Here is a 25,619-nt window from a genome sequence, read left to right on the forward strand (position 1 = left end):
AAGGGCAGAGAGAGAGGGAGACACAGAAGCCGAAGCAGGCTCTGAGCTGTCGGCACAGAGCCCGACATGGGGCTTGAACCCACGAGCTGTGAGATCATGACCTGAGCCAAAGTCAGACGCTTAACCGACTGAGCCACCCAGGTGCCCCAGGAACTACCTAATTTATCAAGACGAGCAAAAAAGTACTTAAGCACATACAGAGAGAAGAGGAGCCAGCAAACAAGTCAGGTGTAGTAATTATTTTAGACTTAACGGGCCACAAAGTCTTTGTAAAAGTCAGTTTTCGTTCTTCTAAACAACCTTGTAAAATTAAGTGTAGGGCGCTGGGTGGTCCAGTTGCTTAAGTGTCCGACTTCGGCTCGGGTCATGATCTCACGGTTGGTGGGTTTGACCCCACGTCGGGCTCTATGCTGACAGCTCGGAACCTGGAGCCTGCTTCGGATTCTGTGTCTCCCTCTCTCCCTCTCTCTCTAAAATAAACATTTAAGAAAAAGGAGGTGTAAAAACCATTCCTAGCTGGCAAGTCTTACACAACAGGTTGGGGGGCGAACCTGGGTTTGTCCGCTTTGCTGACCCCTGCCATGTAAGCAATCAAGCTTTCGTGGGGGAGGGGGTGGGGAGACGTGGAAGATCAGGGTAGTTCTGGGTTTACAAGTCTATCGACCACGAACACACCTACCTTCTCCCTACCTTTGCAGTAGGACATTGTCCACGTACCCTGGAGAGAAAGTCAGTTCAAGGCACATACGTACCAGCTTTCTCACAAGACCGGACACACACATACATACTCTCCTACCCAGGTTCTAAAAGAATAAAACAGACTTTATTTTAAAACTTTATTTCTGCAAAGCCAATCAACAAGTGTTGGAGGGAAAAAGTGTAAAAGTTATTCTTGCATATCTGGGAACAGCAAGCACTTAGTTTGAGAAAACAAGGACTTAAAATAGTTGAATCAAAGGCAGTACCCTGCTACTTGCATTTTAAAACGGTGATGTTCTTTCTTAACCTAACTTTCTTCCCTAAAAGCTACAATATGATACAGTACGCAATAGCTCACTTGAAAGTGCTAGAATCAGAAGGTAAAGAACGCCGTATGCCATCCCACTTACATGTCCTACTATACAATGCCTTTTTGGCGCTTGATAAACCAAGCATTTGTGTAGCATTACATTCAATAGAAACGTTTCTTGTACTTTGGGTTTTAAGATCCTTGCCCCTCCAGTTCCGATGTTGTGACATCTGACTCTTCGTCATTGTAAATATTTTCAGCCTGGAGAGGACAACCAAATAAAAGCATAGGTAAAAACGCCTCATCGTTTTTATAAAATTGTCTAAAACAGCATGAGATAATTCTGTCTACACTTTAGGATTCGCCGGTCAATGGGTTTCAGTGTTGGAAGTTTTAAGGTTAATTTAGAGGTTTTCCCCCCACACTTTAATGAGGACACGCTGAGGTGGTGTTCTTATTCGCCAGTGTGTAAATCGCACCGCCATACCTAGCTGTCCACGTACTGCTTATTCCTGTCGTAACAAGTGTTTTCCAAAAGTATTTCAAGCATCATTTGGATGAAGCAGTAGCCCCGAAGTTAAGAGATTTGGCTGGTTAACAGCGCCTTAGAAAGGTCAGGTACTTAGTACTCCTCACCAGAGAACTAACTCAGTACCCTGCAAATGCTGCCTATGACGACAGCAGACATCGGACATCCAGCAGTGATGCCAAGAGCCCAGGTGAAGTGGGCAACAGTCGTGCAGAGCGACCAGATGCCGTGTCCACAGCTGGGGGGGGGGGGGGGGGGGGGGGGGGGGGACACACACACGGGTTTCTCCTGACCTGACAGGTACATAACTGAACTAAAGACTGTTGTTAAAACGGACAAAAGTCTTTTAAGATTGTTTCCTTTCTGTATTTGGTGTGATATGCACAACTTACAATAGAAATACTTTGAGTAAATAGTTTCTCTCTCCTTTTCATTCAGGAAAAATAAACATTTTAGCTCACCATCTGCCATATCTGCATGATGTTATCCTCGGACACCGAGCAAATGACCCAAGGTTCATTGGGGTTCCAACTAAAATCTGATATCTTGGCGGTGTGTCCTCCATGAATAAACTGTTAACAAGAGTTGAAAAATAAAGCCTTTGTTTCATATCTTAAGTTTCCAGAGCATCAGTCTTGCAACGGAGGTTTAGAGGGAGGGGTTTACAGGCTTAGTAAACCCACCCTCCACTTATTTTGCTAATTTCCAAACCCTCAGAAAAGGTGACAGAACCTAACAGTGAATGCCTGGACACCCTCCACCTACATTTCCCAAATACTAATGTTAATACGTGTGTTTCCCTACACAGACGCACCTGCTGAACCACCCCTAAATAATTCGCCACACATCACCCAAAAGTAAGGGTATTTTCCTACACAACTGCACTGCCATTTCCATACCTAATACATCTAACGTTAATTCAGCCTCATTATCAAATGTATGTAGTTAGGTACCAATATTTAAGGCGATAAATTTCCATAATGTTCTATTACAGACATTCTTAAAACTGGCCCACCTGAGGAGTCTCCTGGTTCTTCTCTGTAGGTCCCCCCAGGTGCCCCTTCTCCCCTTGCTAAAAGAAAGGCACACCTCCCAGCCACCCTCAATCTTTCCATGGCGCATCACTCAAGGTGGGGATTAAGAACCACCACCATCAACAACCCGGGCCGGAGGGGGGGGAGCTCTAAAAGCAAAGCCCCAGAAAGGCCAGGCAGAGAGCTTTGCTATGAAGTGAAGGGGGCAGAGGCTCACTTCCTACAAGACACAGCCTCATGAGAGAGTACTGGGCTTTCCTTACCTCAGAAGAATCAGAAGAACCCATTCTCACAAGGACAGTACGAATACACGATTTTGAACAAAGAAGTCACAGTTCCCGACAAGTCTGATTTGACTCGTTTGACAATGAGGTTACAAGCAAGGTAACTATTTTACCTAATAATTTTTTCAGTTTAAAAACAATAGGAAAAAAACAGCTTTTCAAAATCACGTTAAGGGGGACATAAGAGAAAGTATGTTCAGACCACAGGCTTGGAATACAGAAGGAGTCCTCAAATCAAGATCCTGTTACACTAAAATTATAGTATCCAGTTTACCACAAGTAAATGTCCCTTGATTTCAGGCTCTCTTGTCAAAGGAGCAAAATCCTAGTGATTTCCTCAAGAACTACAAAATTGTTCTAGAACCAGAAGATACAGGGTATCCAAAAATAGCTGGAAATCTTGAAAACATACTAAGTGCACGAATCAGTCACAAAAGACGTTATATTCCATTTCTAGGAAATGTCCAGAACAGGCAAATCTAGAGACACAAAGTAGATCACTGGTTGCCAAGGGCTGAGGAAAGGAGCAGACCGGGAGTGGACAGAGTTCCTTTTTGAAAGGGAAATGATCTAAAACTGATTTGTGGCAATGGTTGGACGATTCTGTGAACATACTAAAAACCATTGAATTACACAGTTTAAATAGGTGAACTGTATCTCAATGAAGGTTTTACCAAAATTAAGTACAAACAGCTGGGCGAAAACATCTTGTAGCAACGACTCAGCTAGAAAATACTTTAAAACCACGAAGCCATGCATCCCAAGACAGACTTTAGATTAAGCCACTCAATACAGAATAAACCATTTAGGTGTTATCATCTGTCTAGGACAACAGTTTGTTAAGAAATGCTATCCTTTAATCAGCAGGACACAGAACATGCTAGCACGTGAGAGTCTCCTTATACCCTTTGCCACTTTCTGCCATTGCTGGTGGGCATGGGAACACATCGGACAAGGAGTAAGGGGATCTTGGACGTCCGTGCAACATGGAGGTTTAGTGAGCATCTTCTTTTAAAAGTGGTGGGCAAAGCACAAGTATACTAAAACTGAGTACTGGCCTAGGAACTAAAAACACGTTACAGAGGAATGAGTGACTATGTGCCAAGTAACTGGTGGAAACGAACGTGGATTCAGAGCGAGGACGAACCACTGTGAAGTCTGGCCATGCTTAGTAGGAAAGGGACTTAAAGGACGAAGACCGACAAGACAGACACACCACAGAAACCTCCCAAGGGCCAAGGAGATGTAAGTGATTCAATTAGGAGTAGGAGAGAGATGGTAGACCATGTTGGCACCAACAAGATCGAGAATGTCTTCATTTTCTGGGCAGGGACCTCAAAAACTCAGGTCACTAAAACATGTCTATATGGTTGGTGGGAAGTACTGCTGAGTATCAATACCTACCCCCCCACACCCCCCAAAAAAACCCTCAGAAATATTACCATCGGGAATCAGTGAGAAATTACACTATTTCCCAGGAACCCAACTGGTTCTTAGTGAAACATTCGTAAAAACCTACTGTGCTCTATTTACTAGTTTCAATAAATGTCAAAACCCAATCACAATAACCTTTAAGACCTCCAATTTGAAATCATCTTCAAGAGCTAGCGCTTGAAGTTCTGACTTATTTTCCAGATACATGGATCAATAACAAATTGTCCAATCTGCACATAACATTTCATCTTGCATAACAAAGCCAAAACATACCAGGAGTTCTGGAGGCCCATCTTCTGCGTCTTCTGCTGATTGTTCTTCTCCAATTTTGCTATTAAGAAAGAATATAATGCTCTCGTTATTGGAATTCTTGTAATGGGAAGAATGTTTGCAAAACCAGCATCAGCCCACAAAACACATCTTAAAACACACGCTAGAAACAACTTCTATACCGTATCCATGACGGTTTCTCTACTAACTACTGGTGGAAGGATGGGATGCTTACTTCCTGTAAATGATTTAAGAGCTGTTCGTAACTGAAGACCCCACAATGAAATGGCTAGTAAAAGTTAATTTACAATTCAATATTCAAATAAATACAATTCATTAGTCTTAACTGTGGTTGTTTACTGCATTGGATTTAAAAGGTGAAACAACACATCAGTCAAGGGAAGGCTGTTTGTTTTTTTTTTTTTCCTTCTCTTAAATTCCATTTGTAGAATTTGCCAGCAGGCCCAACAGTGAAATCTCTTTACACACCAAATATCAGCCCTGGTATCTAGCCCCAACGTGGACTTAGCTAGTAATAACCGCTGCAAAGCAGCCGAAATACACAACCTTCCAAGTGATACTTTCTTTTTCTTCCCATTAAACTCAAACCAAACACATGGGACTGCTAGACAATTCTGTTTATCCTCCAGTCAGGAGTACCAATCGCTAACACTGACCTTTTTTGTTTTGTTTTGTTTTAAATGAGAGAGAGAATGAACGAACAGGGAAGGGATAGAGACAGAGGAGAGAGAATCCCAAGCAGGCTCCATGCTGACAATGCAGAGCCCAATATGGGGCTCGATCTCACGACCCCAGAATCATGACCCGAGCTGAAATCAAGAGTCGGACGCTCAACCGACTGAGCCACCCAGGTGTCCCTAACGCTGACCATTTTAATCCATAATTTTATCTAATGTAATTTTAACAGTATGCAAGTCATGAAAGAATTTTAAGAAGAAATTTTATAATGCCTGCAAATTTATTACGGGCACCTATAGGGACAATTCAGCTGCATCGCTCCATACAACCACTAGTTTTAAGTTTCTAATTTTACTACTAAAATTGTTTTCAAATAAAACTGAACATAGTCAAATATCTGCTTTAAAGATCGTCTACATTTCCAAGATTCTATCATGGCCAGAGTTTGTTGCACATGAACACAGAACATTAGATGTTTAGAATACGAGCACTGTATTCCACAGTGTTTATGTCCTCTACACTGAAGGACCTGCCTGTCTCTGTAATTAAGGTGGCCTGAGTTTTAATAAACTAAAAACTTAGTCCACTTCAAAGCAATACATTTAAGTGAAGGTAGAAAACAAGTTATCTTTTGGTAATTTAATGATTTAAACTTAGGATAAGGACATCTTAGAAATATATATAACTGAACACCTTTATTAATGGGTCTAAAGGTTCAGACAAAAAAAATAAAGGAATCTGAAATTCTTAGAATAGCTACTCAAAAATCAAGGAACTTTAAACACTGGGAGAAACTAGAGCCTGGGTGGTTCAGTTGAAAGTCCAACTCTTGATCTCGGCTCATGTCATGATCTCTGCGCTGACAGCACGGAGCCTGCCTGGGATTCTCTCTCCCCGCATCTCTCTGCCCCTCCCCCGCTCGCTCTTTATCTCTCTCAGAAGAACTTAATCCACACCCCCTTTCTACAGCAAGAGTGTCCACAATACAATTATCTGGATATTAAAACCACACACTCCCCCAACTTCATGCCTGAATATCAACAGAAAAAAAACTGATCTTATCAATCTAGTTTGCAGTCCATTTGCTGATTCATTTCTATTTCACAGAAGAAAGACTCTTAAGGAAGGTACATGAAAGTTGCTTTAATATATTTGGCTTATTAAACCGGGGTTAGCAAACTACTCTCTAGTTTATTATTACATCATCTGCCAGATTAACATACTTCTGCAGTTTCTCGTCACCAGATTGTGAGTTACCTTAAATCCCACACGTTCAGGCGGCGATCAGTACCACTTGAAGCCAGAATAGTTTCGTTATGTGGAGACCAGTGGACCTAAGTAATACAGATTTGAAAGTGTAAAGAATCATCTGTTCCTACATTTGTGGATAGTTTCTAATCCTTGAGATTTTCCCATGTTCTGTTCTGCAATACTCTCTGTGGCCTGCGGCCCTCCTTCCTTGTCCTAGCCTTTCAAGTGCTCTTAAATGGCCCATCTCCCTAGCCTGCCCCCCGAGGAGGACCACACTTCCCAATACAGGGGACCTCAGCTAGAAATCCCCATAAACTTATTCGGCCCCATAACCATCCCAGAATCTTGTAAACTTTTCAATGAAGTGCATCTTAAGCCTATCCAAATCTCCATTTGAAACCACATACAAGGTTTTGGTTTTTTTTTTTTTTTTTTCCACTAGAGGACCCACCCACACTGGATACCTTAACTGAAGAATCCTTGGGTTTCAATTTTTAAACTGATCCTGTTTTGCAAGGTCTTTTCTACTTCTAAAGTAATAATCTCACAGAGCTCCCAGGTACTTCCCACTAGTTAACCTAGAAGAGGAACTTAAAAATATATATACATACCATGTCTGCTATAAAAGCAAAAAATTTTAAATATCCCCCATCCAAAAGTTAGTAAAAACCTGACAGAGACACCAGAAAACTGTCACGTACCTGGAAAATTTCATCTTTATGAGATTCAAAGGTATGGAGTTTTAATTTTAAATTACGCAGATCCCATAAAGCTACAGTCTGAAGAAAAAAATAAATGAAAAGGAATTCATTTCTCCACTTCACAGAAGAATTTTAGAGTATCTGATTATAGAACAAGGCAACTGGGTCCATAAACACCAAATATACAAAAACTTAGAAACCTTATCCGCAGAGCCAGTTGCGAGAATGAACTCGCTGTAGGGATTGAACGACAGACAATTGACCTCGGCAGTGTGAGCGTCCACGAGGTGGCTCGGCTTGGAGGTGGTATTGGACCTGGTGTCCCATCTACAACACAAAGGTACGAGGCACACAGCACAAGAGGAAGCCACCCGACCCTCCCCAGCTTGTCACACGCTCACACTCGTTTCCAGGTCCACACTGCTCCACACCACCCTATCTCCGCTATGCTCGCCCCTTTAGACACAACCCAACCACATACAGAGCTGCCATCGGACTTCCAACCACTAAAGGACATATTCTAAACCTACGGAAAATAAACTAGGGCTATCATTCCTGGTTTCGTGTTGATTAGATTCCTGTCTTAATTACCAACTATTTCAAGCATATGCCAACTACTCCGTAGAGAATGATGTAATAATTTGATTCCTACAACCTAGCCTTGTCAAATTTTACTATCTGGCCATATTAGCCTCAGATATTAATTTACGAGATAAAACACATGACAGGTGACTGAGCGCAGCCCTGTGCTGTGACCTGATGCAATCATTCTTAGCGCTCATCTTCAAAGTCACCTTGACTCCCAATTTTGATATTTACCACTAACCAAACATGTTTCTTCACATTTACATTTTCTTTTTTCAAATAAAAATTATGTTCATTCATATAGCACAGTAACTTTTATGCAAAAACAGCCATTATATGGCTTCTTGTATGTCAATTCTACCTCACTCAAGTTTTTAACGCCAGTATAGAGCTTAAAAAAAAAAAAAATCAAACCACATGCCACCAGAATCACTGATGGTCTCATACAGGACACCCATATACGAAGACCCCACTGAACCTTCCACCTTACATCATAAGTTTCTGATCATCAGCAACAGATCCAAATAATGACTCGTGTAGCAGATGCCAGGCCACATCCTCTACGACAGCTGAGTGGCCAGTAAAGATGGCTTTAGCGTCCACAATCTTGCCTTCCTTTGGTCCTGCATTTATATCCCACAGACAGACAGTCTAAAGGAAGGAAAAAACAAATAACCTTCGTTAAAAAATTATTTAACTATAGGCGCCTGGCTGGCTCCGTTGGAAGAACATGCGACTCTTGATCTCACGGTCATGAGTTCGAGCCCCACGCTGGGTGTAGAGATTATTTAAATAAACTTTAAGAAAACTATTTAACTATATAAGAGGTAGAAATAAACACAAGGGAGAGGAAATGTAAATAAAAGTAAAGCTTCAGAAACAGAAGAGTGTATGGTTGTAGTATAGCTTCCATGATCTGAGATGCAGGGGCAAGGAAAGGAAACGGTAACAGGGACGGGGAAACCGAGCATGATGGCAGCAAGAGACAATCACATTTGAGTTTCCACCTAGATACAGTCAAGTATCTAAAAGTCAAGTGTCTAAAATTCATCTAGATTACACAATGCAACACTGAGAGCCCAACATTCCACATCTACTGAACAGAAATTCACATCCTAAAAATTCAAGCAAGGTTGGGAGACTGGGAATTAAAACTAAAACATGCCTCTTAAAAAAGCAGAGAGGCTAAGTCTCACTTCACAGCAGAAACCACTACAGCACATTAGAAAGTGAGACAGGTGGATAGCCCAGAAACCCCAACTAAGCTACTTTGAGGGGCCAAACCTTAGGGCCTGCAGACAGATCCCCACAGTGTACTCCTCAAAATATCAGCAGAACCCAAGGAGAGGCCACAGGCCTCAAAGATCACAGATCAGCAGGCTCTGGGAGTGGAGTCTTCTATTGACAACCATCACAAAGAGGAAAGACTTACTGTTTATGAAAAAAACATTGTAAGCTATATAGGGCAATGATTATCATCCAAACAATTTAAGACAAAGGTAAGTCCATTAAGGTATATTTGCAGTAATACCACTGACACTGGTATGGGATTCATCTCTCTCTTTTTTTTAACGTTTATTTATTTTTGAGACAGAGACAGAGCATGAATGGGGGAGGGTCAGAGAGAGGGAGACACAGAATCTGAAACAGGCTCCAGGCTCTGAGCTGTCAGCACAGAGCCCGACGCGGGGCTCGAACTCACAGACCACGAGATCATGACCTGAACCAAAGTCGGCCGCTTAACTGACTAAGCCACCCAGGCGCGCCATGGGATTCATCTCTTTCAAAATCACTTTCGAGGAGGCGCCTGGGTGGCTTAGTCGGTTAAGCATCCGACTTCGACTCAGGTCATGATCTCACGATTTGTGGGTTCCAGCCCCGCATGAGGCTCTGTGCGGACAGCGCAGAACCTGGAGACTGCTTCAGATTCTGTGTCTCAGTCTGTCTCTGCTCCTCCCCCGCTTGCGTGGTCTCCCTCAAAAAAATGAATGTTAAAAAAAAATTAAACATTAAAAATAAACATTAAAAAAAGTTAAAAAAAAAAATCACTTTCTTATCTGAAAGAGTTTCTGCAACAAAGCTATTTCCCAGTAGCAGCTATTTACCCATGAACAAAAAAGGAGTTTTACATAATACACACACCTTAGCCTTTGTTGATACGTACACACTCAGATGCAAAATTTACAAGCACTGAAGAGAAAGGAACATGCAGAGCTCTTGCCATCCTCCCCTGCTCACTTCAGAAGGATCCTGGGAAGATTAGCAAGATGCCTGGCACATACATGCAGAGCCCTTGGGAAATGTCAGCTTTTATTATGACTAGCAACTCCCAGCCTAGTGTCTTCAAAAGGCACTAGTAATTAAGTTACTGAGTATAACCCATCCTCCCTGTTTTGGAGACTCTATCACACCCACTTTGAGGGAAGGGGAGGAAAGCCTCCCTTTGGAGAACTAAGGGAGACCTTGCTTCCCAGCCTCCCTTGTGACTGGGACATGATGTCGGCTCCAGCAGTCTGACAAGGATTTTGAACTGTGACCATCAACAGGGAAATCTGTTGTCAGGATTGCAAGCGTGGGGAAGAGGGAGTGGAGTATAACATCTACCAGCCTGATCTCTGAGTTGTGGATCTGACCTCTCCTCTCTGTTCTGGACCATTTTCTAGCCATTACAGCAATTCTGTGAGCTACCCTGCCCAATGTCCTCCTGATAAATTCCTCTTCTGTCTGCATCAGCCAGAGTTGGTTTCAATTGCCTGCAGCTAAAGAATCTTGACTGGGCCAATTATCTGCCTTAAATATTTAGAAAAACATCAACAGAAATTGTGACCAGTAGAAACATAAAGAAGGTCTGTGATGTGACAGGTCCTGTTCTAGGCAGGAGGATATACTAAGGAAGAAGGCAAAGAACCTGTGGCCAAGTTATAAAAGATTTCAAAAGCTCCAGAAGTCTACTCTCAACTCTGGGGGGAGTCATAGCAAACACGTTTTGCTTACAGTATGTGTTCCATGAAGGAATGTATGGAGCTGCAGGTGGCAAGAATGCTACAAACACTGGGGGCGCCTGGGTGGCTCAGTTGGGTAAGCCACCGACTTCGGCTCAGATCATGATCTCGCGGTGAGTTTGAGCCCCATGTCGGGCTCTGTGCTGACAGCTCAGAGCCTGAAGCCTGCTTCAGATTCTGTGTTTCCTTCTCTCTCTGCCCCTCTGCCTCTCATGTGCTCTGTCTCTCTCAAAAATAAACAATTAAAAAAAAATTTTAAAAAAAGAATGCTACAAACACTGATCTACAATAATAACAGGATCACTTTGCATTTGTGTGGTACCTTTAAGATACTTGTATGAAGGATGCCAAGACAACTCAATAGGTAAATATTAGTCTCCTCAACAAACAGTGCCAGAAAAACAGGATAATCACATGCAGAAAAGGAACATGAACCCCTACCCCACACACAAAACTAAACTCAAAATGGATAAAGGACCCACCTATACGCAAGATTTAAAAGTATGCAATTCTTAGAAGAAAACATAGATGTAAATCTATGTGATGTTTGATTATATGTAATGGTTTCTTAGGATACCAAAAGCACAAGTAACAAAAATAAAAACTAAACTGGACTCAAAATTATTTCTGTGCTTTGGAGGACATCACCAAAAAAGTGAAAAGACAAGCCACAGAGTGGGAGAAAATCTTTTCAAATCTCATCTGATAAAGGAACTGGTATCCAGAATAAAAACAATTCTGACAACTCACTAAAAGAAAAAACCCGATATTTAAGGGGCACGGGGTGACTCAGTCAGTTGAGCGTCCAATTTCAGCTCAGGTCATGATCTCACATTCTGTGGGTTCGAGCCCCACGTCAGGCTCTGCACTGACAGCTTGGAGCCTGGAGCCTGCTTCAGATTCTGGGTCTCCCCCTCTCTCTCCCTGCCCCTACCCCGCTTGTGCTCTCTAATAAAAAAAACAAAGCGAAACAAAACCACAAAATTTAAAATTCGACAAGGAATTTGAATACAATACTTCTCCAAAGAAGATCTATAAATAGCCAATAAAAACATAAAAAGATACTCAAAATCATTAGCCATCAGAGAAATATAAATCAAAACCACAAGGAGATACCACTTCACACCAACAAGGATGGCTCTAAGAAAAAAGAGACAATAACAAGTGCTGAGGAAGATGTGAAGAAACTGGAACCCTGGGGTACACACTGCTGGTAGGAATGTGAGGTGATGCAGCTGCCGTGGGAAAGCATGGCAGTTTTTCAAAAAGTTAAACACAGAATTACCATATGACCCAGTATTTCCACCCCTAGGTAATGAAAACCTACATCCACACAAAAACTTGTACAAAAATGTTCACAGCCAACATCGTTCAAAATAGCCCCAAAGCAAAGCAAAACAAACAAACAAAAAAAACAAAGCCCAAAGTAGAAACAACCCAAATGTCCATCAACTGATGAACTGGTTGTTCAGCCATGAAAAGGAGCGACGTACTGACCTATACTTCAACATGGATCAACCTTGAAAAACTTATGCTAAAAAAAAGAAACCAGACAGAAAAAAAGCACATATTCCATTTATATGAATTATCAAGAATAGACAACTCTGGGGGTGCCTGGGTGGCTCAGTGTCTGGGTGGCTTAAGTGTCTGACTTCGGCTCAAGGTCATGATCTCGAGGTTTGGGAGTTCGAGCCCTGCCCTCCATCAGGCTCTGTGCTGACAGCTTGGAGCCTGGAGCCTGGAGCCTGCTTTGGATTCTGTGTCTCCCTCTCTCTCTCTCTGCCTCTCCCCTGTTCACGCTCTCTCTCAAAAATAAATACACATTTAAAAAATTATAAAAATAAAAAAATAGACAACTCTATAGAGAAAGTAAATTAGTGGTTGGCAGGAGCTGGGGGAAGTGGGGAGTGACTACTTAATGGGTCAAGAGTTTCTTTTTGTGACATTCGATGAAAATGTTTGAGTTAGTAGTGAAGATTGCACAGCTTTGTGAATGTACTAAAACCCACTGAAATGTACTCTTAAATAAAAAAGTTTTTTCAATGTAATTTCTATTTGTCAGGTCTCACACTTCACTGTTTCCATTAGATATACTTTTAAATAATGGGACACCTTTTGCCCACCTTCCTTCTAGTCTAAGGCTGCTTCAAAAGAGCTCTGTGGAATCCCAAGGCTCCACCAGGGCGATATGATAACCATTGCTCTAAATCCTGTAAAAATGTTATCACAATAATCAGCAGCACTATCTTAGAACACCTCCTGCAGTGCAGAACTCTCCCTGACAGTCTTTAAAGACAGGAGATTGGGAAGAGTAAGTTTCTCACATGGTCGTCTGATGCACTCAGGAGATGTCCACTCAAATTAGAATTCCAGGAAAGACCATAGCCTTCCTTTTGGTGGCCTCTTAACCGAAGATCGGGATTACATTCTCCACTTGGGTCTAAAGAGAAAAAGAAACACATTAACTACTAAGTGATTTTCTGTTTATCAGAACTAGTAAAAGCGATTTTCATTCCTCACTGAATGAGCCGTAACGTTCATTATAATGCCTGGAAAACACCACATATGAATGACGACTTAGGACTTGGTCTGACCCCCAGCCACCCTGAAAAGCTGTTCTGTGCTTCATTGCAAATACTCAATGCAAACCAAGACTCATGACCATAAAATGACTAGTTCCTCTGCAAAACCTAGTACAAGCTCCGACACAAAACCCTGAAAACTACAGCTGTTCCCTCAAATGTGAGTGGCAGCGACCCTCCCACGGATCAAATTGTTTACAACTTTCTTGTGAGGAAAGAGTTAACACGGCAGGTCTGGTTGCTCAGCCCCTGCACGTATCCAGGGTAGCCCGCAACCATGACTGACCCTTAGCCACCCCCTAGGAATGTGACCCTCACAAAAATCGTCATCACTGACATGAAGTTGTGTACGCCCAGGGCAGTGAGGCATGCGGCAGCAGCTTGTCAAGACTTGCAGGATTGTTTGGCGATTCATGATGTACCTGGCTTCACTGCTAGGGTCCCGAGTTTCCCTCAGCATGGCAGGTCAGAGCAGGATGTGCCTATGTGACCAGACCTCTATAAAAAACGCCAGATCCGGAGACTCAAACAGGATTCCCTGAGCAGAGACATTTATCACATGCCCCTGTGGTCTGCTGCTAGAGAAAAAGCACGTTCCGTATGGCCCTGGTGGGGAAGGACTCAGAAGCCTGCGCCTGACCTCTCTGGACTCTGCCTGATATGTATCTTTTCTTCCTGCTTTTTGCTCTGTATCTTCTGCGGTGATAAACCCTAGCCAGGAGCATAACCTGCCGGGAGGTCCTTCTGTTCAATCAACTGAATTTTGAGGACGGTTAATAGAGTCCCAAAATGTTTAAACCTTTAAAAACCATAGAGTACACTAGTTTCAAAAATGTTGGAGCAATGGCCTGATTTCATTACTACATACCTGGCTTAGCAGGGTGCTTTGTATAGTCAAAAACCAGCACATCAGAAGATGGTGTTTTTGTAGCAATGATGTGAGGGTTCTGCGGCATGTAACGAGCACGGTTTACTTCTCCTTCATGGTTAATTTTAATTTCACATTCGATTTTTCCTGTTACAGAACCAAAGCCACCAAATTCTAATGTGAGAAGAAAGAAATAAACATACACTTACGATTAAAATTCACCAGTCATTTAGTTTAATACACCCAACAGATTTTAACAGAATACAACATAACCAGAGAACACAAAAATAGGGGTTCAGTTGCCACTTTGAAATTAATTTATTCTCAAAGCCCATTTGGATTGGAAAATGGTAACGCTATTTTCTGCAAGTTTCACCTTGGATTTAGAATAATTAAAAACTGGCCTCTTTCAGTTGTGAAGAGGATGTAATTATTCCTAAAATCAGAAATCCATACTAGCTAACCCCCAACTCAACTCTAAGACACAAATATGCTGGCTCCACCAGCATACCTAATTCAACTGCTAGTGGAGTGCCAAAGCTAAAACGAGGGGGCTAACCTACCTGGCGTGTGAATAAGACTATAGCGTTGAGTAGTTATTAAAAAGGCCTTGGAAAAGTAACAAAGTCACATAAAAAGTAGAAGAACCTCTGAGAAAGCAGCAAGATGATAGCAGAAAGAATACAAGTAGAGAACATCTAAGCAGATAAGGACAAATGAGAACATTTTCTTTTTTGTGCCCATAGATTAAAAACTTGAATAGTTGCTGACACTTAAAACGTTGGGAGGCTCATTATAACTGTATCATTTCTTCCTGACCTATATTGCTACTTCTTTGTCCATTCCTTTTTTGTTCACCCTGTGTCTCGGGTTAGGGAATCACAACTCAAATGCCTAATGGAGCCAGGGAGGTAACAAGTAAAACAGACTGGCCAGGGCCTGGAGGAAACAAACCGAAAGCAGCAAACCATTTCTGTTTCAGCCAGCTCTTGCTATATGGGAATGCTTAATGAACACTGGCTCCCATGGTTTAGTATCGGTGTTCAGCCATTCTTCTCCGTGGCAAACAGAGCTTACTACTCTGTGTGGCTGAAAATCATCTCTCATTCCCCACAGCTACTCCCACACAACCATATACAATCGCCTCTTTCCCTCTCAGCACTTCCCTTTCCATCGTGTCAATGGGAGAAATGTTCCCTAGCAAAGACCACCCCTCCTGATCCTGACGCTGTTCCAAACCTGCCCCAACTTTGATTTTCAACCCACCACCCAACCCCCCTCCCTTTGTGGACTCTAACAGCTCTAACACTTCTATATAAAGACACTCAAGTCCCCCAATTCCTTTACTTATTACAACCTGAACAGCTCTCCTTTTTTAAAAAAAAAAAAAATGGATTTCTAGGTAAGATTTACTTCGAACACAGGGCTTTGTTTTCTCAAACTTAAAAATTTGAAAAAAAACCCCACTATTTTAATACTAGTATCCATTACAAAATACTGTAACTGAAAACAGAAACAAGTATTAACTGAATTACTTCAGTCACTTGTTAGAATATACTGAACAAGTGACTTCAGTAACTTCATATATCCATAGGTTATGCAGAGGGACTAATTCTTAAGCCAAGGGTCCAATAAACACATACTTCAGGATTAAAAGCCACTAGAAATTTCTGATTATAACAATATTTACAGAAATAACGCATAAAGTTATAGGGAAACGGACTGTGAATTATGGGAGTGGCAAATGGAGTAAATCATTTTGGAAGATAGTTTTCTACTATTTTAAGTGGACAGTGAATACACCATACGACTCAGCAATTCCACTCCACTAGATAAATCTTCCCACATGTGTATAAGGGGACATGGCAAGGATGTTCACCAAAGCACCATTTGTAAATGCAAAATACCACATACACGTAATCCAACTGCCCCCAGTTGAACAATGAATAAAGTAAGGTTTAATCACAGTGGAACATCAAACAGCAGTTCAAAGAAGACAGGCATCTACATGGCACACACACACATTATCGAATGAAACAAGCTGTAAAAAAAACCCTTCATATTTACTACTGTATGAGTAATAACAGTTAAAAATGGCACACTGATTTTCAGGACACAGTGATAAAGTCTTCAAGGAAAGCGGGTCAGGAAAGGGGTATGGGGTGGCAAGACTTTAGCTATAAAATATTTTATTTTCAATAAGAAAAAAATTAAAGCAAATTCCTTAAAATGTTAAGATGAAACCTTTTAGGGCTGTGCAGAAAGCACTAACCCAGCAGGTCTGGCTGCTGAGCCCTCGCCGCTCTGAGGGACACTGGGACCATGAATGACCCCTGGCCGAGTCCTGGGAACACAGACCTCAGAATGTTCTTTCCGTTACTGATGGACTGATGGTTCTGTGGTGTACACCTGGAGCAACAGACCATGCTGTACCAGTCTGTCAGGGTCGCTGTGCACAAACATCAAGATTGACGATATGCACCTGGTTTCATTACTGGGGTCCTGAGTTTCAGCTGTCTTAACTGGCTGCCAGCAGGATGTGCCTGTGAACCGCCCCCCACCCCAGCCTCACATCCAGACACTCAAATGGGTTTCTCTGGGCAGGAGAGAGAGATTCCGCACATGTCCTTGTCGTCTGCTGCCAGAGAGAAAGTACATTGTGTGCGGTCCTGGACGAGACTTGTGCCAGACCTCCCTAGACTCCCTGATGCGTATCTTTTTCCTGTTGCTTCTCCTCTGTATTCTTTACTGTAACAAATTTTAGCCATGAGTATAATTTGCTATGGAGTATTGTGAGTCCCTCTAGCACAATGACCAAACTTGGGTGATGGTGGGAATACCAAATCAAGGGAATATAGGTTTGACAGGGTAAAAAAGGAAGTCAATAGCTTCCATAGAAAAACCACTGTTAATTGTTTGGTATGTATGCCTGCTTTTTCCTATGCACACGCAACACATATTATTCCTTTTACCAAAATTGGTACTATAATCACACAGAAGTTACTCGATTTATCTTGGACATCTTTCCATACAAGAGCATATAGACTTGCTTCATTCTTTGTGAGTCTATGTAAAATTTCAGATTTACCTCATTCTTAACAATTGCTGCACGGTATTTCAAACATACCATAATGTGTTTAACCAATTCCCTATGAACTAACATCTGGGTTGCTAAATTGATCCTAATTTTTCCATCTTGCAAATAATGTTATATCATGAAATCTTTGTGCACATGTGAGCAAGTAGTTCTATGCAATAAAGTCCTAAAAGTTAAACTGCTGAGCCAAAAGAGATTAGTAGAAAACTGTAATAACCTATAACTAGAAAAAGGCACACTCCCTCAGACACCAATAGAATATATGGTATACCTACCACCCTTCTCACTGTCACAGTGGGAAGCATCAAACTGTGCATCATCGTTCGGAATATGGACTCGAGCAACCACAAGATGATTCTGCTCATCAGACGTGTGAGTCCCCAGCACTAGCCAATGAAGGGCATAATCCTTTCCTTCCGGTCTGTTTAGGAAAGAAAATAAGTCACACTAATCCTACAGGAAACCAGTTACTAACAAATGCAATCCATCACCAATCTCCATACCCATGATCATGACTTCTCACTTAAAAAATATCTTCCAACTTAGTACATTAGATATTCCTAATTTTCCAGTAAGAGACAAGATAGAATGTTAAGTTTAAGCATCGAGTCCAAAAAACTGGGTTTAAATCCTGAATCAAACTAAAATTAGCTATATGCAATTCCTTAAATCACAACTTCCTGTGGGCCTCAGTGTCTTCACCTAAAAAACAGGTTATGAGGGCAAATGGCATAATGAGAAAACGCTTTATTGACGTTCACGGTGCTTAATGTTGGAGGACCAAGATGTACAGCTCTGGGCCCCAACACTAGACAAGTTAGGCTATTTATATTTGTTCCTAAATTTTAGTTGTTGAAAGGATTTAGTGGTTTTTAAAAGAGGTGTGAGGGTTGCTTCTATGAATGTAATTTAGTAATAACTTAATTTTTTAAATTGTTTTTAATGTTTTATTTATTTTTGACAGAGAGAGAGAGAGACAGAGCATGAGCGGGGGAGGGTCAGAGAGAGAGAGAGGGAGACACAGAATCTGAAGCAGGCTCCAGGCTCTGAGCCATCAGCACAGAGCCCGATGCGGGGCTCAAACTCACAGACTGCGAGATCATGACCTGAGCCGAAGTCGGACGCTCAACCGACTGCGCCACCCAGGCGCCCCAGTAATAACTTAAAAATTACAAGGCGAGGGGCACCCGGGTGGCTCAGTTAGGTGTCCGACTTCAGCTCAGGTCATTATCTCACAGTTTGAGTTCGAGCCCCATGTCTGTCCCTGCGCTGACAGCTCAGAGCCTGGAGCCTACTTTGGATTCTGTGTCTCTCTGCCCTCCCCCGCTCACACTGTCTTTCTCTCTCTCTCTCTCTCAAAAATAAACATTAAAAAAATTTTTTTTTAATTTTAAAATGGTGAGATTTTACTAAGATTTGGCTGAAAATAAAAAAGAACAATAAATACATATACAACTCCAAAACCAGAACAAAGCAACCATGGTTAAGCAATAACAGCTTGTTTGAAAAAAGACAAGAGTCTTAGTTGATGTATGTTCAGTGCCCAAGAACAGCATATGGCTATCAAAAAAGATAGTTCCATCTTAGGTGAACTTACATGGGGAGGGAGAGGCAATGCATGGGAGCACTCACCCACTTAAGTTTAAATGAAAAAAAAAACATACCTAGAAAACAGACTCAAAGCAACTGTACTTTAGGAGGACTTAGACAAAACGAAATCTGTTCTGTACAGGGAATACTAATTCAAAACAAAAGGGAACTTCAACAGATCTCAGTAGAACCATTCGAAAAGAAATGGAAATGCTTGGGAGAAAGGAGGCACCAAAGAGCAATGTTAAGGCTGACATAAAAGGAAGTCACTTTTCATAGGGTTAAACAGAAATAACAGGTTCTAAGGAGCACGGTCCCAACATGGAATGGAGGACCTGAAAAATTCCTCGACTCTAAATTCAATTTGGGTTTTCCCTAACACTATAACCATATAAGGATTTTTCTTTTTTCCTGTAAATCTTTTCATCTCCATCATTAAAATACAAACCTATTTTCCTGAACCAATCAATATTACAAGGTTTCCCTCCAAGGCTGGAGGCACCTAAAGCCACAGAAGCACTAATGTTAAAAGACCTTGTCCTTCTGCAGCGCCAGCATCTTTTGATCACTTTGACTTCACTGCTAAGAAATTTCTCTAACAATAACAGATTGTCACAAGGTTATTATTCTCAGAAGCACTGTCTTAGCGGCAAAAGACTGACAACAACCTAAATATCCATCAATAAGGCACTGGTGACATAAATTATAGTATATCCATAAATGGAATTCTGTGGAGGCCTTAAAACAAGAGAGTGTATTGGGGAGCCAGGGTGGTCAGTTAGGTGTCAGACTCTTGATTTCGGCTCAGGTCATGATCTCCCAGGTTTGTGGGTTCAAGCCCCTCATTCGGTTCCTTGTGCTGTCAATGCGGAGCCTGCTTGGGATTCTCTCTACCCCCCACAGGCTCTCACTCCCTGTCTCAAAAAGAAACAAACTTAAAAAAAACCCACCAAAACCCAAGAGTATATTTAAGCATGCTGATAGGAAAAAGTCTCCCATGTAAACCACCAATTGAAAAGTCAAGTGAATAACTTGCTACATTAAAAAAGATGGAGGGGAGAGGCACCTGGGTGGCTCAGTCGGTTAAGCGTCCAACTTCAGCTCAGGTCATCTCACAGTCTGCGAGTTCGGGCTCTGTGCTGACAGCTCAGAGCCTGGAGCCTGCTTCAGATTCTGTGTCTCCCCCCCCCCCCCCTCTCTGCCCCTCCCCTGCTCATGCTCTGTCTCTGGGTCTCAAAAATAAATAAAAACATTTTAAAAAATTTATAAAAAAGATGGAGGGGAGATATGTATAATGTATTTTATTCTGGCAGGGAAGAGTTAAAAAAAAAAAAAATGACGGTCTCTGCTCTGGGTAATGAGACCAAGAGAATAGGGGACATGGAAAGGGGATTTATTTTTTTTACTCTATGCACTTCGTACCATCTGAATTTGAATGATTACAAAGCGTTTTAGGTAAAGACTTAAGTTAGTCTCAATATGTTTAAGAAATTATCTAATAAAAGATATGGGTTAGAGGTGCCTGGGTGGCTCAGTCGGTTAAGTGTCCGACTTCGGCTCAGGGAATGATCTCGCAATTCTTGAGTTCAAGGCCTGTGTCAGGCTCTGTGCTGACAGCTCAGAGCCTGGAGCCTGCTTCAGATTCTGTGTCTCCCCCTCTGTCTCAAAATAAGTAAATATTTAAAAAAAAAATTAAAAAGAATAAAAGATACAGAATAAAATTATTTTCTTTTATTAAAATTTTTTTTATGTTTTTATTTACTTTTGAGACAGAAAGAGATAGAGCATGAGCAGGGGAGGGGCAAAGGGAGAGGGAGACACATAATCTGAAGCAGGCTCCAGGCTCTGAGCTGTCAGCACAGAGCCCGACGCGGGGTTCAAACCCACAGACTGAGATCATGACCTGAGCTGAAGTCGGATGCCCGACCAACTGAGCCACCCAGGCGCCCCTAAAATTATTTCTTAAAGATACCTAAATGAAAATTTTTACAAGGCAAATCCACTATGTGGACAACTAACAAACTCAGTTTAAGGACAATAGCTTAGAAAGTACAAGTAGTTACTGGGAAGTATGTAGTTAGAAGGCAGGCCTTCCTTATGAGGTTGACCAGAGTCTAGTTCCTCAAAGACCCAGGCAGTAAGAGCAGCCAATATTTCCACTGTTCCATATAGTAACAAAACATAGTCACATTCCCTTATACCCAAACAGAATCCTGCAAAGCACCACACAGCTATCCTCAACATCCAAGAATGTAGGCAGGCTGGCTGCATTTTCTTGCATTCCCAGAGCCACTGCACACCCCACAACCAGACCCCACTTTTCTTTGTAATGCAAAGAATACCATGGAATAGATAATTTAAGGTATTTTCTGTTCTGTTCCTAAGTGTTCATATGCAAGCAGTATCTGGGAGGATGCCTAGCTGGCTTAGTCAGTGGGACATGCAACTCTCGATCTTGGGAGTTGTAAGTTCGAGCCTCACATTGGGTGTAGAGATTACTTAAAAATCTTGGGGCACCTGGGTGGCTCAGTTGGTTAAGCGTCTGACTCTTGATTTTGGCTCAGATCGTGATCTCACAGCTGGTGGGAGGGAGCTCCACATCAGGCTCTGTGCCGAAGTCCCAGAGCCTGCTTGATATTCTCTCTCCCTCTCTCTCTGCCCCTCCCCCCAAACTATATTATAAAAAAACCCAAGAAAATAAAAATCTTAAAAAAAAAAGCAGTATCTGGGCTCAGAACATAGAGATCATTTTTAAAATTGTTACACAAAACATATCACAGATAACATTTTTAAAAGACTCGAGTAAGCAGTTTGCACTGAAATCCAAATGGAGAAAGTTACTACACTCTAATAAATTATTTCTCAACAATGGGGTGGGAAAATCAGCATCAGTCACCACTTACTGTGTACTTTGTGCCAGCACTTTAACAGTGCCTAATCTCATTTAATGCCCTCAAATACAGGCAGTCAGAACCTCAAGCACCTCCATTTACACATCAGACGACTTGGGAATGGATGTTGACCAACCTGCCCTAATTTGGGTACTAAGAAGTAGGGGGCAGGATTCGAACTCAGGTCTCTAACCTTACAGTCTCACCCACCCCCACTGTTTTCTACTGTTCAGGTAGGTCAGAAAGATCCAAGAGAATACAAATTAAGCTGTTAAAGTTTTTAATTTACTTAACAGAAATACACAGAGTCAAATGTACATGGTACTCTAAAGGAGAACCTGAATACCTTCAGGTATTTGATGCTCACAAGTGTTATGTCAATGCTTAGAAGTCTCCATTATTTATTTCTTGGCTACTCTTCCCACATCTGTATATTTACACTGTGATTTTTGGGAACCCCAATGGAAGCCCCTACCTGTATGTAGGACAATGTTTGCATATGGAAGTCTGACCTTTATTTTATCTTATAAGATTAACTGGGTCTTGAAGTGCCTCAGTGGCTCAGTCGGTGGAGTGTCAGACTCTTGATTTCGGCTCGGCTCATGGTCTAACAGTTTCGTGGGTTCCAGCCCTGCACTGGGCTCTGTGCTGATGGTGTGGAGCCTGCTTTGGAGTTTTCTCTCTCTGCTCCTCCCCCACTCATGTTTTTTCCCCCCTCTCTCAAAATAAACTTAAAAAAATTAAATACAATTAACTTGCTCATATTTTCATAACTTGTCACCAAATCCCCTTCATAGACTAGTGTCGTCAATCCTCATTAAGTCATATACTCACATTACCTAAATTGAATAGTTTTAAAGTTCATGGCCAAATTCCTACTAGAAAAAGTGCAAGCATATGAGAAAGGTAGTCTAGTACAGGAGTTACCTCAACTTTGGGGCACCCAGATTGGGCTCAGAATCCCACTTCACCACTTACCAGTTGTGTGATCTTGGGGATGTTACTTAGCTCTATCCCAGTTTCCACCACAGTAAAAGGAGGATAAAATCACAGTACTGTTCTGAGTATTAAACCAAATTAGCAGGACACAAAACTCTTCACATGGACCATACCCTATTCTAAATGTTCAATAATGACAGCAATTATTACCAGAGAAATTTAAGAAACAGCCGAAAAGAACACTCTTACGAAGACCAACAACAACCTCAAAGTGTTTTCCACGCTATTAGCCAATAACCTCTTTTCTTCAGTGAACTGTTGCTAAATTCTTTTCCCCTTTGTCCATTAAAACCTATTCATATTGGGGACTGATTACATGAGTGTGCTCGCTTTGTAAAAATCCATCAAGCCGTATGCTTACGATTTGTGCACTTTTCCTGTAAATATTCTATTTTTCAATAAAGTTTTAAAGAACTCCATTAGTCTAGGGCCCCCCAAAATGCTGCTCTGTATTGAAACCCAAGAAACAATATGTTAGGTGTTTTCTACAAATATCATTAAACGCACACATTCTTTACCCCCCTTTTACACCCACGCTTACATGTCAAAAATCATCCCACTAATCACTCAAGTTTTGAGAATAAAAATCACCTGCCAGTTCATCCAAGGGCTAAATTGATTACACGCTCATGTTCTATGTGTAAAATGCTGAAACTTGGAAATTCAGGACAATAGCTAAATTTACGCAAAGTAAAAGTTGCCAGAAACCCTTACTTAGTCACTTCAGGAAGCCACTGAACGGTAAGACTCGGCCACTGAAGAGCATGGGTCATAACCAGGTCATACAGAAACGGCGTATTCTTCTTCCAGATTTTATACTCTTCATTGATGACACGCTCCTCCACAGTATCTTCAAACACTGAAATTTGGAGAAAGCCCATACAATTAAGCGGCTGAGAGAAATCGAAGTCAGAATCTGTACACAGATACTGGAGGTCACCTCGAGATGGCCACACCTAACCTACTCTTTAGCTTTACATCTAATTTGGACGCAAACTAACTGCTCTTCCAGAACGCGGAGAAAATATTTATTAACACCAGGAAGCTTATTTTTTGCACCTAGAAGTCAATACCGCTTGTGTGTACAGAATTGAGTAATTACACGGACAACGATTCTGTTTTGCCAGTTACAGCTGTCCGCACCTGTTCTAAGATGACGACTCGTACGTACAGGGGCTCCACGACCCACCCGGGGAGCCGAATCCACGTGTAGCAGAAACCCCTCGGCCCGCTCCCTCCATCCCCCACCAGGAGCGGCCTCCGCTCCCACGAAGCCCGCGTCAGCAGCCATAGGCCGGCGTGTTCCAGAATCCCCCGGACAAGGGCCGCGACCCTGAAGAGATCGACGCGCGCGCGTGGAAAGAGCTGCCGTGCCCGCTTTCCGGCGGTGGAGGCCGCCTCCGCCCGAGAGCCAAGGGCGCCGGAGGGAGCGCCGCCGCCGGAGGGGGGAGGGGAGTTGGGGGGGCGGGGGAGGGAAGGGGGCCCAACCCGCGGCCCCGCGCCCGGCTCCGGAAGTGCTCGGAGCCCTCCGCGCCGCGGTCCCGTCCAGCGTAGGCCCCTCGAGGCGCGCGCCTAGCCTCGCGCCCGGCCCCGCCCCCTGCTCCTCACGCCAATTCGCGCCTTTCGCCGGCGCGTGCCGCGGCCTCGCGCGCCCGCCGCCCCCCGCGGTCCCGGCGCGCGCCGCCCCGCAGGGCCTCTTACTCTCTTTACTCGCCATCTTGCGTCGGGTCGTTCGCCCCTCGCCGCCGCCTCGGACTCCCCTCGCTAGCCAACAGCAGCCCAACCACAGGCGTTCCTGCCTCGCCCAGGCGCGTCACACACTTCTAGCTCTCGAAGCGCGAGCTCCGTCTTACAGCCTGGGTGCTCCCCAGACGCTGCGTCCTTCTCTCCTGCCTCCTCCCCGCTCGCGGGTACCGAGGTCTGAGGCGCTCTTCTCTCTCTCTCCAAACTTGGAACGAGACTTTTCAACCCGCGCCTCCCAGCCCGCCCAGGCAGCTGAGCGCAGGCGCATCCGCCCTGGGAAAAGTGAGAGGCGGTGGAGAGGCGGGCCTGGGAGCCAACGGCTCCATGGTTTTGACCAATGAGGTGCGGCAGGCGGGTTCACGCGGCGTTTGGAGGCGGGCTTCTGGGGGTGGGCGGGGCGTTCCGCGGCAGGAAGTTGGCGAAGCGCAGGCGCGAGGACTCGCCCAGCGCTCCCAGGGCCCGGCGCGGGGGCGGATGGGGGCGCGCGGGGGTGGGGCGGATGGGGGCGCGGCGTGCGAGCGGCGCGGGGGCCGCGAGCCCCGAGGCCACGGGGCGTGGCTGCTTGCAGAGGCCGAAGCGATGGGGTGGGAGGGGGGTAGGGAGACTGCCGCCGCTTAGCCAAGCAAAATCTCACAGCGAGAGAGGAAAATGGTTTCTAGTCTCGAGAGATTACTGTGCCCTCAAAGTCTCCCCGATAATCACGGGCATGCAATTCGGTGCACCCTGAAAGGTTTCCTTTCCAGCCGACTGACTTTTCCTGGGGCCCGGTCGAGTGGAGGTGGGGTTCGTTGGAGGCGAAGGGAATCTTTTACAGAGGCCGCGGGCGTTTTCGACTGCTGAAGCCGCCGGGCCTCCCTGTTAGGCTAAACCTGCGGCCTGTGCTGGCACAGGCCGCCAACGGCCCGAAGTTGACTTGAATTACATTTTCGTTTGTTCGCGTATTTGGGTCTTTAAAATGATTTGCGGCCTCTCCAACTGCAGAGAATTTTGTCCCTACCCCGGCGTTCTTGTCTCCGTCCCAGGCCGGGACCCTGCTGAGTCATTCTTGTCA

At 43.4% G+C, this 25,619-nt stretch overlaps 1 protein-coding gene across 3 annotated transcripts; it reads right to left on the minus strand.

Moving 5' to 3' along the window:
• Positions 1-822: 822 nt before the first annotated feature.
• On the minus strand, positions 823-24,843 carry RBBP7 (RB binding protein 7, chromatin remodeling factor). 3 transcript variants are annotated; one of them, XM_042973754.1, is made up of 12 exons: positions 24,527-24,843; positions 23,540-23,684; positions 17,621-17,766; positions 14,249-14,422; positions 13,123-13,238; positions 8,287-8,447; positions 7,412-7,538; positions 7,212-7,289; positions 6,517-6,593; positions 4,564-4,621; positions 2,000-2,110; positions 823-1,270 (listed from the first exon to the last, which is right to left on the minus strand). In XM_042973754.1, the coding sequence occupies exons 1-12, from the start codon at positions 24,540-24,542 to the stop codon at positions 1,202-1,204; spliced, it is 1,278 nt and encodes a 425-aa protein (XP_042829688.1). In that variant the 5' UTR covers positions 24,543-24,843; the 3' UTR covers positions 823-1,201. The 3 variants fall into 3 exon arrangements, with proteins under 3 accessions (XP_042829688.1, XP_042829687.1, XP_042829686.1); XM_042973753.1 differs by lacking the exon at positions 24,527-24,843 and adding an exon at positions 23,969-24,131 and having other exon boundaries at positions 14,249-14,395; XM_042973752.1 differs by lacking the exon at positions 24,527-24,843 and adding an exon at positions 23,969-24,131.
• Positions 24,844-25,619: the final 776 nt, after the last annotated feature.

Source organism: Panthera tigris, chromosome X (genome assembly GCF_018350195.1).
Source record: "Panthera tigris isolate Pti1 chromosome X, P.tigris_Pti1_mat1.1, whole genome shotgun sequence".
In the NCBI taxonomy this organism is placed as follows: Eukaryota; Metazoa; Chordata; class Mammalia; order Carnivora; family Felidae; genus Panthera; species Panthera tigris.

Bases quoted from the DNA above. Each gene is read 5' to 3' on its own strand.
- RBBP7 (XM_042973752.1), bottom strand. From the start codon at position 24,116: ATGGCTGCTGACGCGGGCTTCGTGGGAGCGGAGGCCGCTCCTGGTGGG. The intron at 8,448-13,122 runs GTGAGAAACTTA...TCCTTCCTTTAG, and splicing joins TGAGTGCATCAGACGACCAT to ACTGTCTGTCTGTGGGATAT. The intron at 6,594-7,211 runs GTACGTGACAGT...TGTATTACTTAG, and splicing joins ATAAAGATGAAATTTTCCAG to GTCCACTGGTCTCCACATAA.